This window comes from Pygocentrus nattereri, chromosome 24 (genome assembly GCF_015220715.1).
Source record: "Pygocentrus nattereri isolate fPygNat1 chromosome 24, fPygNat1.pri, whole genome shotgun sequence".
Taxonomy (NCBI): domain Eukaryota; kingdom Metazoa; phylum Chordata; class Actinopteri; order Characiformes; family Serrasalmidae; genus Pygocentrus; species Pygocentrus nattereri.
Genome location: NC_051234.1, coordinates 7,183,307 through 7,198,667, shown reverse-complemented (window position 1 = coordinate 7,198,667; position 15,361 = coordinate 7,183,307). Strand labels below are relative to the sequence as shown.

General features: G+C 41.9%; 1 protein-coding gene across 1 annotated transcript in view; it reads left to right on the top strand.

Annotated features, from left to right (window-relative positions):
- itga8 (integrin, alpha 8) overlaps positions 1-15,361 on the top strand; it is a 176,941-nt gene that overhangs the window by 59,927 nt on the left and 101,653 nt on the right. The window contains exon 13 of the mRNA XM_017684423.2: positions 6,441-6,632. Coding sequence (XP_017539912.1) covers positions 6,441-6,632 — 192 coding nt within the window. The remainder of the gene's footprint in view (positions 1-6,440; positions 6,633-15,361) is intronic.

The following is a 15,361-nucleotide window of genomic DNA, read 5'->3' as shown; positions in this document are numbered from 1 at the left end:
GATTTAATTTGCACAAGACAGCTTTTCAAAGATTCATGTTTTGTTTGAGACACTTTGTCATGAGACAACTCAGTTACTTGATGCACAACTTGGGGAAACAAATGACAAAACAAACGAGAACAATTTTTAGAGGCTGAAGATTTATTGTCTATTATGTGCTTGAAAGAATAGTACTACCATTCTAGTTCACTACTCCATGATACAGAGGGAATAACTGGCCTAATAAACTCAACGTCCTGCCTTGATATTTGATACCTCACTGCAGTTTAAAAAACTGTAAAATTACAGTAAATTGTGGGCTACTACTTGCATTACTGAGGAAGCTACTGAACTATATTAACTGTAAATAACAGTAGAGTAGCAACAGTCCACTCTGACTTCAACGCCACCTGGACCACAATATTACTGTGATTAAAATGTAGCTGTATTCTGCTGTACACTTACAATAATAAGCTGTCATTAAAAAACAGAATTCTCCTGTATTTTTACTTAACAGCTGTAAAAGTAGTTCAACCCATTTGGCATTAATTTAAGGTAAATGCACCTGTGAAAAAGGACATTTCATTTTACCTGAACTATAAATAAGCATTTTTAGAAATTTAAATTAACGTTTACAAATATAGAATGCAAAAAAAAATCAGTGAACTAAATTATTCTGTTTTACACTGTATATGTGCAAATATGTGCAGAATACAGTTGTAACTTAAACACATATTTTAGTTTAAATTTGCTTATAATTTGCACAAACATGACCAAAAAAACTTTTTTGCCTTTCCTGCACTGTCATATCCCATAATGTTGTGTGATATAGCTCAAGGTTAACCTAAAGTAGCTATGCTACTACAGAAAAGGTTAAATATTGTGAAATATTTGCTATGTAAATACCAAAAAACGGGTTAAATATTATATAAACAACATTATTATGGCAATAACTAACATTGTGGACATTGTATTGGAAACACCTACCTTGTGCTTTCACTCCATGGCCACTTTATTAGAAACACCTACCTTGTGCTTTCACTCCCTGGCCACTTTATTAGAAACACCTACCTTGTGCTTTCACTCCCTGGCCACTTTATTAGAAACACCTACCTTGTGCTTTCACTCCCTGGCCACTTTATTAGAAACACCTACCTTGTGCTTTCACTCCCTGGCCACTTTATTAGAAACACCTACCTTGTGCTTTCACTCCCTGGCCACTTTATTAGAAACACCTACCTTGTGCTTTCACTCCCTGGCCACTTTATTAGAAACACCTACCTTGTGCTTTCACTCCCTGGCCACTTTATTAGAAACACCTACCTTGTGCTTTCACTCCCTGGCCACTTTATTAGAAACACCTACCTTGTGCTTTCACTCCCTGGCCACTTTATTAGAAACACCTACCTTGTGCTTTCACTCCCTGGCCACTTTATTAGAAACACCTACCTTGTGCTTTCACTCCCTGGCTACTTTATTAGAAATACGTACCTCATGCTTCTACTTTCTGACCACTTTATTGGAAACAACTACATTGCCCTTCAACTCACTGGCCACGTTATTGGAAACAACTACATAGTTCTACCACTCACTGGCCACATTATTGGAAACACTCATCTTCTCCTTCTACCCACAGGCCACTTTATTAGTACATAGTGGTGTGTTTTGAGCTGCAATAAATATTGCAGTCACAGCAATGTTCCTGTTTGGTTGAGTAACTCAAAGAAACCAGCCAAGTGCAGCTGTGGTCAGAAACTGACCATTGCTGAAGGGCTAGAGGAGGACTAACATGAACCGTGCATCAGCAGATGAGCTACAGTCTCTATCTGTAAACCAGCAAGGTGGCGCTACAAGGTAGGGGTTTCTAATGAAGTGGCCACTGAATGTATAGTGCAAGTGTAAATGAGTCTTGGCTGTAATTCAGATCTTTTGCATCACTTTCTTTGAGTCCCAGTCTGTGTACAGTCATATATGAAGCAACTCTTTTAGTACCGGTCACCATGTCAACTGTCCGGCTGATATTTGTGTGGGGTCATTTGGCTCCGTGCCAACTGCAGCGCCCCACCGTAGGACAGCAGTCGCCAGAAAGGAAGCGGAAATGACCGGGGCAGTCACCCCAAAGTGTGGCATGCATAAAGCAAGCCTATTTATAGCGTGTAGCTCGCCCAAGACAAACAGCGACGCACACTCGCATGCACGGTGGTCCGGTTGAAGGAAATGGGGGCTTTCTTGTGGTGATGATGTTATTTTGTTAGAAGTAATTAAACTTTTCCCCCTCCTGCTGTAGAGTGAGCTCAGATCAGAGGACCTCTAATGTTTTTACACATCTTGCCCTCTCATCTGTCCCTTTTTCTTGCTTTTCTTTCTGCTGTCACTCTGTCCATTTCTCCTTTCCTCCATCTCTCTGTCCATTTATCTTTTCCTTTTCCCTTTCTGTCCATTTCTCCGTCCATCTGGTCGTGTTTCCTTTCCCCTGGCCTGTTCCATTTTTCTTTTCCTGTGTCCATTTCTCCTTTCCTTTGTCCCTCTGTCCATTCTTTCCTCTGTCCATTTTCCTTTCATCTGTCCCTCTGGCCATTTTTTCTGTCCCTTGTCCTTCGGTCTGTTTCTCTTTCCCTCTGTCCCTCTGTCCCTGTTCCTCTTACTCTGTGCCTCTGTGTCCATTTTTTCCTCCATCCCACTGTCCATTTCTCCTTTCCTCCATCCCTCTGTCCATTTCTCTTTTCTTCTGTTCCTCTGTCCTATTTTTCTTGCCTCTGTCCTTCTGTCCATTTTCCTTCCTTCTGTCCTGCTCCGTTCTCTTTTCCTGTGTCCATTTCTTCTTTCCTTTGTCTCTCTGTCCAGTCTTTCCTCTGTCCATTTTCTTTTCTTCTGCCCCTCTGTCCATTTTATGCTATAACTAGGTTAATGACTTGAGCAGCTTTTCAGGAGGAGCTCTTGAAAGAGATAACCATGCCTTGGAGATACTGGTCACACACAGTAGCTGATGTGTGTGTGTGTGTGTGTGTGTGTGTGTGTGTGTGTGTGTGTGAGTGTGTGAGAGTGTGTGTGAGTGCGTTATTCTCTGAGGGCTGCAGAGGGAAGAGCAGTCCCCATAGAGCTTTCTGTAGATCTGAGTATTCGTTTAAACTTTCCTTCCCTCCTTTTACAAACAGAAACTTGTCCTCTCTGTGCAGTTCCAGCCACGCCGATTATAAATAATAGATTACAAATGCCATTAGCCGTGCCAGACATTGTATAGGGAAGAGGAGCAGGTTGATTTATGGTCCAAAATGTTACAGCAAGTTGAAGATTTAGAACCTGTGAGGGCATTTTTCCAGACACCCAGCCTTTGACTAAACAGCAGTGAAATCTGTGCTACGCTACACCGTTTATCTCACTCAACCATATGTGGCTACATACTATACGTCACTCACTCTCATGACCACATAGCTTACATATTAGTTTTATGCTAGATGTCACATCATTTCTGGTAGCTACTGAATAGTAACTGAATAGTACAATTAAAGGGGTTTAAATGTCTAATTGGGTTTTCTAAAATATGCGTCCTTAAACCAAAAAAACTGAAGTCATGCGTCAATTTATGTTTGGAAGAGACATTCATGTAAAAGAATCTGAAAATGGTGTGAATTGGCTTTAAAATAACAATTTTAAAGTCCTTATTCTCCAGTCCTTGTTCCCAGTCCTTATTCTCAATTTGCCACACAGTGTGACAGTATAACATATATTGTCTCTCTTCAGCAGCAAATAATCAGCCGTTGTCTAGGAACAAGTGTAAAGCTCATATATCAGTTAGGCTCCGTTTACACAGCAGGTAAAAGTGGCCCAAATGTGATCTTTTTCCCTTATATGTGACACAGATGTGATGTCAGTGTGAACAGCAAAAAAACGCATTGAATCTGATGTTTTCAATTCCGATTTGAGACGCTTTCATATGTGGTACTGAAATCCGATCCGAATCCGATCTGGAGCAATGAGTCTGAGTCTGAACAGCCAGATCAGAGTTCATGCGACTTTCACGTCAGTCCAACTCGACATTTGTCATCATTTCACGCTGCTGAGACTCATAAATATTTAGGCTGATGTTTCTGTCCAAAAATTAGAGGAGACTCATCAAACCGCTCCGTGTTTGAAGACGTTTCGAACGAGCCAGCTGAGCGCGGCCGGAGGAGTATCCGAGAGCACGAACCAAAGAAGTGGTCGTGACCGAATAACGTGGCCCTTTTAGGGCGAACTTGAGCACATTCTGGGTGATGAGTCCAGCTGTCCACCACTGGAACTTCATAATCGCTCCTGTGATGCTGGTGAAGACTAAACTGAAGCTGTGAGTGACTGGCGTTCACTGGCCATCATGACTGTTGACCTCTGGACGAGCCTCGTTAAGCTCTGTTCTTTTGCGCATGCGGGTCGGTTTGGGAGCTGACCTGTCCAGACTGATGTCGCATACAGATCACATTTAAACGAGAATGTGAACAGCCAAACAAACAAATCGGGTTTGGTGAGAAGATCAGATTCGGACCGTGTACCTGCTGTGGAAACTCAGCCTTAGAGTCCGTCTGAAATGTGATAATCGTCATTAGGATCAGCAAAAAAGTAGTAGATTTGACTCTGTTCATTCCTCTTTTTCTGTCCATTTCCCCTTTCCTCTGTCCATTTGTCCTTTCCTTGGTGATTCTGTCCATGTCTTCATGTCTTTGTCAGTTTGTCCATTTCTCCTTTCCTCTCTTCCTTTGTCCATTTCTCCTCGTCCTCTGCTCTTCTGTCGTCTCTACTTTCCTCTGTCCATTTCTCTTTTTTTTCTGTTTCCCCTTTTTTTCTGTCCTTCTGTACATTTCTCTTTTCCTCTGTTCCTCTGTCCATTTCTTCTTTTTCTTGTGTCCTTCTATCCATTTTTCATGTCCTTTGTCCATTTCCCCTTTCCTCTGTCCATTTTTCCTGTTTCTCTGTCCCTCATTCCATTTCTCCTATCCTCTGTCCATTCCTCTTTTTCTCTGTCCCTCTCTTTCTTTCTCCTTTTCTTGTATCCTTCTATCCATGTCTCCTTTTATTTCTATTTCTCCTTTTTTTATTCAATTCTTTCCTCTCTCCATTTCTCCATCAGTCCACTGCTCCTTTCATCTGTCCCTCTGTCTGTTTCTCCATTTTTTTACAGTAGCCTTCTATCCTTTTCTCCTTTCCTTTGTCCATTTTTTGTGTCTCTGTCCTTCTGTTTGGTTCTGTTTCTTCTGTCCCTCTTTTCATTTCTCCTTTTCCAGTGTCCTTTTATCCATTTCTCCTTTTCCAGTGTCCTTCTATCCATTTCTCCTTTCCTCTGTCCGTTTCTCCTTTTTTCTGTCCCTTTGTTTATTTCATTTCTCCTTTTCCAGTGTTCTTTTATCACTTTCTCCTTTTCCTGTGTCCTTTTATCCCTTTCTCCTTTTCCTGTGTCCTTCTATCAATTTCTCCTTTCCTCTGTCCATTTCTCCTTTTTTCTGTCCCTTTATTTTTTTTGTATTGTGTGATTCTATCCATTTCTCTTTTCCTCTGTCCATTTCTCCTTTTTCTGTCTCCTTCTGTCTATTTTTTGTCTCCTCTCTCCATTTCTCTTTTCCTCTGTCCATTTCTCCTTTTTCTGTCTCCTTCTGTCTATTTTTTGTCTCCTCTCTCCATTTCTCCTTTCCTCTGTCCATTTCTCCTTTTCCTGTGTCCTTCTGTCTATTTTTTGCCTCCTCTCTCCATTTCTCCTTTCCTCTGTCCATTTCTCCTTTTCCTGTGTCCTTCTGTCTATTTTTTGCCTCCTCTCTCCATTTCTCCTTTCCTCTGTCCATTTCTCCTTTTCCTGTGTCCTTCTGTCTATTTTTTGCCTCCTCTCTCCATTTCTCCTTTCCTCTGTCCATTTCTCCTTTTCCTGTGTCCTTCTGTCTATTTTTTGCCTCCTCTCTCCATTTCTCCTTTCCTCTGTCCATTTCTCCTTTTCCTGTGACCTTTTATTCATTTCATCCCCTCTCTGTTTCTCCTTTCCTCTTTCCATTTCTCCCTTTTCTATGTCTTTCTTTCTAGCTCTCCTTTCCTCTGTCGCTCTCCATTTTTCTCTGTCCATAAGGTGTCATAATGTAAAATAAATAAATAAATAAACCCCCTGAGCTACAATCTTATGACCGTGAGTTTCTTGTGTTTGCTGTCAATCACATCAGTCAGTAAAGTTGTTTTAAAACACCTGGGATATAAAATCTAAAATATAAATATTACATTTGTCAGCTGATATTGATGGTTATCTTAATGGCTACCCTGTTAAAATCAGCGTCCATATTAATACCGTCACAATCATTTTCATACTGTTTGGGCCCTAATGGAGGTATAACAATATGATCTTTACTGAGCTGCTCCTGTACTGAGCCCAGAGGGCAGAGAGATTACTGTATATGTGCTGTTGTTTATTTGACCTCAGTTGGTTTATTCTGTTGCCCTTTCTTCTTCTCCAGATGTGGCAGTGGGAGCTCCATTTGCAGGTGATGACCGCGGGGGGCTGGTGTTTATCTATAATGGTCAGCGCTCTGGCCTGAGGCTGAAGGCCTCTCAGGTCCTTAATGGAGGTTGGGCCTCGTCTGCAATCCCGGCAGGATTCGGGTTCACCCTGCGTGGAGACTCCGACCTGGATGGCAACCAGTACCCCGGTGAGTGGGGGGGGGGCGGGACCGTCGTACCTTCTCATTCGCGCTCCATATTGCTTGTGAACATTTCTGGTAATGTAATCATGCTTTGGTGTGGACGTAAGCCGCAGAGATGAGACAGAGCGGAGGGTTCAGGAATCCAGGTTGGATATCCAGCCAGTCTCTTTAGAAGCATGTGGGGTGGATGAATAAGGCCGTCTCTGTTCTCCGCCAAGCCTGTTTCCTGCAGTTCAGACTGTGAGATGTGGTTTTGATTTGAGCTTTTCTAATATTTTGTTCCTGTTTTGATTGTGACGCTGCTTCAAAGAGCTACAGATGTTGTCCTGTTTTCCATTGTTTTTCGTGGTTGCCTTATTTTTTCCGCTTTTGCCGTCAAAGCAATTTGTCCAGTACAAAAGTCGCATTTCATACATCTGTTCATGTGACCATGAACCCCTGCATTCAACACACAATGTCCTCTGTATGGCTTGCTGAGCGCTTGTCTGGAAGGTGTTAGCTTCAAGTCACACAGGTCTGTTTGCTGGGTCATTGTTTTGCTGGTTAGTAAAGGGAAGACATTGTTCCATATTTTGTTCACAAAGTTTACAAACCTTTTGCAGTTATCTGACTTTTTGGAGGAATGGCTCCTAAAATCATGTGATCTTCATCTAAAGTGGTCTCACAAGGTCAGATCTACTGGGAATAAACTAGGATAAACATCTGGAGGCAACCGTAAAGGAATTTGGCTTAAATGTGAGAGTGAGTGTAGATGCTTTGGGTTGGGAACTGAGTTTGAAAGTTCTAATGCTTCGTGAAGGTGTGATGATTTACCGTCTTATTGTGGCTCCACAGCAGAATTAAATTTGTAGGTAAAAATAAAATAATCCTCCTTTACAGTAAAATAAAGCTCTGCTGATCGGTCAACACGGTTTGACAATAAATGTCTTAAACGCTGGACTTAATGCAGAACTGCGAATTCACCCTTTAACCCTGAAGGCACACAGACTGCTGGTCACCATAGCAATGCAGAGGATTGTAGTGAGGATTGCACAGCATTGTACAGCAAGAAGCTCAGCGGTGGTCAAGCCGGTCCAGAAGGCTGGCGAGCAGTGGCACCTGATCAAGGCAGAAGATGCAACAGCATCAGACGCGCAGGATGGGCAGCTGTTTAACTTGGCAAAGAAAGTAAAGAAAAACACAGAGTCGGTTGTGTAACGAGTGACTGATCACAGATTACAGTGTTAACAGAGCAGCAGGGACTCTGGCAGGTCTAGATCTGACAGGGAAGACTAATCACCAAAGGCTTGACTATATAAATAGGTTTTTAGCCTAAATTTAGGACTGAGGCTGTGTCTGAGTCCCAAACATTAACAGGTGGGCTTTGTATGAGAAAGCTCTCCCCACTGATGTAGCTTTATTAATTCTAGGTACCAGTAGTAAGCCAGAGCCTTGTGATCTAAGTAGGCGTGATGGTTCATAGTGGGAGAGAAGTTCACTCGGGTACTGAGGGGCGAGTCCATTTAGAGCTTTATAGGTCAGTAATAGGATTTTATAATCAATGTGAAATTTAACTGGTAACCAGTATAGAGTTGATAAAACTGGGCTGATATGGTTAAACCTTCTGGTTCTTGTGAGACTCTGGCTACAGTGTTCTGGACTAACTGAAGTTTGTTAAGGCTTTTGCTGGGACATCCAGACAGGAGGACATTACAGTAATCAAGCCTTGATGTAATAAATGCATGTACTAACTTTTCGGCATCCTGTAGAGATCATGCATTTCTTAATTTAGCAATATTGCGGAAATGCATGAAGGCTGTTCTGATAGTATAGTATTTTTACAGTTTTTGATAGTATGTTTATCTAGCACCCCTGACTCTTTTACTCTGATCCAAGTGATCAGTTGTCTGAAAAAAAATGAACATTGTGATATATCGCGTGAAAAAGGTGTCGCAATATTATATTTCTGCCATATCGCCCACCTCTACCAGTGGCTTGCTTTTTTTCTTCCAGAGAAAACAAGAAAAATGCATGCGTTTTACAAAAATAGGTAAAAATCGTAGTTTTTTCGAATGTTTTGAAATTTATAGCGTACTCATTGCTGCCCTAGGTTTGTGGCCCCTCCCTTCTTCTGATAGGGCCCAAGCAAATGCAACACTCTGAATTTAGCATAGAAACTATAATAAACTGCTTTGAACATTCATTTTTAATTTGATATGAAACTTCTACACCTTCAGTATTGATGGTGAGGTCATTGCAGGCCAACATGCCTTGGTCCTTGCAGTTGGAATTAAGCATTGTTCAGTTTAAATGTGGCTCTGAGAAAAGCATTGCTCTGGAACTATGTGAAGGATAACATTGTATGGGTTGTTTGTTATGATTTGGAAGAAGACCAGATAAAGACTGGACCACACTTTCTGAGCCATTCATACAGAAACCCAGATAAATCCAAAGGGTTTGTAAAACTCTCCAAACTGTAAATCAAGCCGAATATTGTGGAACAGCCACACTGCGCCTGTCAAACTGTTGCTTTTGTTTTTTTTTACCTCGACTTTAAGAACTCATAGAGTGGCCTGTGTGTGTGTGTGTGTGTGTGTGTGTGTGTGTGTGTGTGTGTGTGTGTGTGTGTGTGTGTGTGTGATTTAGAGTGTATAGATTGGAGAGCTTGGGTAGCAGATGACTTTTCCAGAACTACACAATGTCAACAGCGAACAAACCCAAGTGTTTCTGGCTCCGGAGGGAAATTGCTGTGGATGTGTGTCGGTATGCGTGTGCGAGAGTGTATGTGCGGTCTTTAGGTCTTCAATTAAGGCAGATGTTTCTTGCTAAACTTGAACCAAAATGGTGATTGAGCTGTAACATTAGCCCACATGCAGAGTGTTCGTTTTTTCATGCAGCGGGAGATGTTTCATTTCTTCTGTTGCCTGGTAACTAACATATCAATGTCATGGAGGCATGTATGAAGGTCGGTTTGACCTCAAAAAGTTGGGGTTCAAGAATGGGCCAAGATGCTGACCATGCTTTCGCAGTCCACTTCAGTTGCACTCGAGTCAGAAAAGATCCCCACCAGTGTGAAAGATTTGTTTACTGAGAGTGTTTTCTGCTCATTCTGAGAGAGTCTGCAGTACTTTCTTTAATCAGAAACTATGTGTAATTGTTTGTTTACATCTGCTGCCATTCTCATTTCATACAGACATTGTATGTAGAATAATGGTTTTTAAAAGGTTCTTGAAGCTGTAGTTCTAATGAGTAAAGCATTAAAGCTTAGCAGTTACCAGCAATATTTAATGGATATTTATAGTATTTAAACTGGCACTATGTAAGATTTGGGGATTTGGAGACCTCTCTGGTGGAACTGTGTTATTGCGCGCAACATGCAGAAGAACATTTTGCAATGCTGGTTATGCTTCAGACCCCAAAGACTGGATGAATCCAATGATCACGTGTGTATTGGAAGAGTACTTCAAAACTAAAAAGAGTTCTCCAGCTCGGCCACCAGGATCATATGTGCCAAAGAGGCGGGGCTCGGGACTCGCCACCCCCACTCCCTTGCATACTTCATCCTCTCCCCACTGTCTTCACTGGGCTCGGAGTTCAGGCCCCGTCTTCCTGCCGCCTCTCGCGGCTGTCGTTGAGGCCCAGGGGACGAGCGCGTGCCACAGTAACATGAAGAACATTGTCACTGCCGAAACACAAATTATTAAGTCAAATTATTGCAACAACTTTTTGTGTTTTAATAAAAAAAGCTATGATTTTATATACGCACAACTTTTCAGAGATGTGTTTGCTCATCATGTTAGCATTGTTAGTATTTTAAGTCTCAAAATGAGCTAAAATTGTCGCTCCCAAAACAGAACCATTCGGTAGTGTTTTGATTGTTTTGTTGGTGACAAAATCGAATGTTTACTTATTTGTTTTAATGAACATAAATAAAGTGTAAAGTCAGTGCCAAAGGATCTTAGTCTACCTTTTCAACTAATCCAAGTTAAAAATGCCCGAAATGGGTTTTTTAACTCTGACTTTGATCCGATTCAGTGGAAAGAGCCAAATAATGTGTGTGCACATGTTGTAGACATCACTTTCTGCAGGTTTCACATTGGACACTATTTGTCCACGTGCTGATTCACTTAGACTGGGTTCTTTTTTTTTTTTCTTCTTTTTTTTTTTGTTGCTGGGCCTGTTTTCACAGTCTTTGCAGATAGAATCAATTGACTTTGGTTAATTTACATGAAAAAAAAAACACTTGTTAATTTGAGAATTAAACTGGGCATCTGAAACAGTTTGGGGTTTCAGGATACACACACACACACACACATTTGGTAGAGTGATGGGCAACAGACCCAGGAAACAGACTAAGAGGAAAAGCAGATCTCTCTCTCTCGCTCTCTCTCATATCTTAGCTGGAGTCATGAAGTCACGGCTTCTAAAAGCCGCACTCCATCATCTCTGATGAGTGTAAAGGCCAGATTAGCCTTTGAGTTCGCCATTGATGTGGTGTGTGCAATGTGTGAGTCTGTGTGATAAAGATTTCCGTTTTTAAGATACTATAAAAACGTTCTTTGTTCTTCTTTACGTCAGAAGAGCATTAGACACATTCCTTGTGGGAGCTGCTATTATGAAACTCTGATATCGCTGAACGTCTCCTAGCTCTCGTCGGATCAGTTCAGCTTTATTCATAATTACATAGCACTTTTTTTATAACGGATACTGTCCCAAAGCAGTTTCAGCAGCGGTGACAGAATAATCTCCTTAAGAATAGGGGGAAAACACTGAGAGGAGCAATGATTCAATAGTAAAACTGCTTTCATGTATAACCTTGTAGTCTTTTAATAACATGAAGTTTTCATTCTGGTTTATTTTTCGTCATTTCGATCACTAGTAAATACACACACACCATCTAAATCGCTTCTCCTTCTGGGTCACGGATGCAGCTTATCCCAGCAGTCATGGCATCCCAGTGGGTGAAAGGCAGGACACACCCTGGACAGGTCGTTAGTCCATCACAGGGCAGACAGACACATTCACACCTAGGGGCAATTTAGCATGTCCAAACGGCCTGACTGCATGTCTTGGACTGTTGGAGGAAACCAGAGAACCCCCACACAGACACGGGGAGAACATGCAAACTCCACACAGAGAGGACCCTGGTCGCCCGACCGGGGATTTGAACCCAGGCCCTCCTTGCTGTGAGGTGACAGCGCTACCCACCGCGCCATTTATTAAGTTTTATATTTCTTATTATTATTCTTATCGTTGGTTGGTTAGTGTAGTGGTTAACACCTTTGCCTTCTACGCTGTAGACTGGGGTTCAATCTCCGACCAGGGCAAGCACCCTACACTATACCAATAAGGGTCCTTGGGCAAGACTCCTAACACCACCTTGGCCTACCTGTGTAAAAATGATCAAATTGTAAGTCGCTCTGGACAAGAGCGTCAGCCAAATGCCATAAATGTAAATGTTATTATATTTCTACATATTGCAGTTAAAATCAGTTTGATATGCGATGTTAACTATTTTAAACAAAGTTATGTGTGTTGTGTCATATGAAAGCCTTGATTCATCAAAACACAAACAGAGCACTCCTGCGACTGGTCATGATACTTATAGCATGCATTTCGGACTGCAGCAATGCAGTTGCGGTTGCAGCATACCTACTGCAGCATACGGGACATCCCCTCTGTAACCACATATTTCTGTTTATCCTGAGAATAATATTGAAGGTCTCTCTGCTGGACCGCCTGGCCAAATGTGTGTGAGGGTGTGTGCACGTATGCATGCATTTTAGGGGTTGAGGTGAAGGTCGGGGGTGACGTCCACTGCCCCCGAGTTTCGGACTGAATTCAGGGTTACAATCAAAGGTCAGGGCACACATGACCAGGCAAAAACCAATCAACTGCCTAGCATTTCCTGTTTGACGCTTTAGCTTGTCTTCCCTGCTCAGTGAGAAATGGACCATGATGCATTGAATTTACCTGACCAGTGTACATCGTTTCCACACAAACACGGTATTTCAGGATTTCTCAAGCATTGAGAAGCAGCCCACTGGTGGACCAGGAAGCAATCTCTGGTGGTCTTCGGGCCAATACTGAGTAGGGACTGCTTGTCTGTTGTGCACTGGTGATGGCGCTTTGTTATAAAAACCAGCAACAAAAAAAGAATGAAATCTAAAAATGTTTAGTGCTGAACGAGATAAGCCCTGAAACAAAGGCACACGAAGCAGCTTCATTTATCTTTTGCCTCTAGAAACAAAATGCATTGCCCCAAAGGATCAACCGCCCACTCGCAAGTGAAAAATGTAGCTTACGTTGGCTGAGTATTTCATGTATTGTATGTTAATGTTAATATGTTCAGTGATATGTGTTACATATTCTGGCACATTTCAGTGCAGAAAATGTCCCAAAAATAAATTTCATAAATAAGTTTTCCTGAAAGTTGGGGTGGAAAAGTATAAACTTGTTGCTAAAGTTTAGCCAACTGTAAAAAAAAGTTGTGTTGAAGTAGTATAAACCAATCAGGCATAACATTATGAGCATGTTTCTACGCTCATTGTCCATTTTATCAGCTCCACTTACTGTATAGCTGCACTTTGTAGTTCTACAGTTACAGACTGTAGTCCATCTGTTTCTCTGATACTTTGTTACCCCCTTTTACCCTGTTCTTCAGTGGTCAGGACCCCCATGGACCCTCACAGAGCAGGTACTATTTGGGTGGTGGATCATTCTCAGCACTGCAGTAACACTAACGTGGTGGTGGTGTGTTAGTGTGTGTTGTGCTAGTCTGAGTGGATCAGACACAGCAGTGCTGCTGGAGTTTTTAAACACCTCAGTGTCACAACTGGACTGAGAAAAGTCCACCAACCAAAATTATCCAGCCAATAGAGTCACGTGCTGTGCACAAACTGTGCAGCAGCAGATGAGCTGTCGTCTCTGACTTTACATCTACAAGGTGGACTGACAAGGTAGGAGTGTCTAATAGAGTGGTCAGTGTGTGGACACTCCATTAGAGCAGCGCTGCTGTTTCTGATCCACTCGTACCAGCACGACACACACTAACACTCCACCACCACGTGTTACTGCAGTGCTGAGAATGATCCACCGCCCAAATAGTACTGAAGAACAGGGTAAAAGGGGGCTAACAAAGTACCAGAGAAACAGATGGACTACAGTCTGTAACTGTAGAACTACAAAGTGCAGCTATACAGTAAGTGGAGCTGATAAAATGGTCAATGAGCGTAGAAACAAGGTGGTGGTCATAATGTTATGCCTGATTGGTGTATGCAATTGATGTGGAACCAAGTACACATTTGAGTCAAGCAATTACAATGCATCACTATAATTTCTCGTTAATACCTTAAGCACCTTTTTGAGAACAGTATTACTTTTTCAGAGTGTGTGGAACGCCTAGCCAAACACAGAATGCTGAAAAAGAGCTCTAATGTAAGGTAGATGTTTGTAATTTGCAAACTGAATTGATACTATTGAGTCCCAGCAACTCTGAAATCTCATCAGGGGTGCGAGAGGGAGATGGTTAAGGCCCGAAGGAAGGTTTTCATTGGATAACAGGCTGATTTGGCTCTATGATCTTTGTAGCAGTCTTTTATACCTGTGGGAGCTCATTATGTGCATATCTGGATCTTTTGTACGTGTTTTGGCATAAGGTGGAATTTGGGGGTCCGCCATGTACCTCTTGTTAAAAACACTTCAGCAGTCACACACACACAAACAAAGCTTTCATTTTATACAGTGTCAGGACATGGGGTCATACATAGGCTCTAAATGTGTTATACAGTACTGTGTGAAAGTCAGAGCCCACCCTTCATTTATTGCAGTTAAGATGACAAGTTATTAATTTGTCAGCATCAGGACAAAGATAGAAAATATATATTTAAGAGGAACTATAATATTAGATTTTTCAGTATTTAGCATGTTTATCCCATGCCTTTATTACTGCTCCTTCTCTTTTCTGGAGACTTGCTTTCAGTTTTTCAAAGAAATCTGCAGGGTTATTTTTCCACACCTCCAAAGTTCAGTCTTAGAAGTTTGTTGTATTTTCTGCCTCTTACAATTAAAATCATCCAAGTAAAACATACACTATATGGACAGTATTGGGACACACCCCTTAATCATTGAAATCAGGTGTTTCATTCAGTGCCATTGCTGCAGGTGTATAAAAACAAGCAGCTAGCCATGTAGTCTGCCTTTACAAATACGTGTGAATGAATAGGTCGCTCCGAAGAGATCAATAAATTCTGCATGGTTCTGTAATAGGACACCTCCAATGCAATAAGTTAGTTCGCAAAATTTCCTCCCTTCTAGATGTCCCACAATCAACTGTGAGTGGTATTATTGAAAAGTAGAAGAGTTTAGGAACCACAGGAACTGAGCCAAGAAGTGTCAGACCATGTAATGTTACAGAGCGGGTCGTAGTGTGTTGAGGAGCATAGTGCATAGAGTCACCAACGATATGCTGAGCAATAAATGCAGAGTTCAAACCTCCTCTGGCATTAACATCAGCAAAAAAACGTGCATCAGGAGCTTCATGGCATGGGTTTCAGTAGCTGAGCAGCCCCACACAAGCTTTTCATCACCAAGCACAATGCTAAGCGTCTGCCACTACTGCACTCTGAAGCAGAGGAAATGTATTGCGCCGACTGACGGATCACATTTCTCTATCTGTCAGTCTGAAGGTCGAGTCGAGGTTTGGCGAATGCCAGAACGCTACCTGCCTGGCTGTACTGTGCCAACTGTAAAGTTTG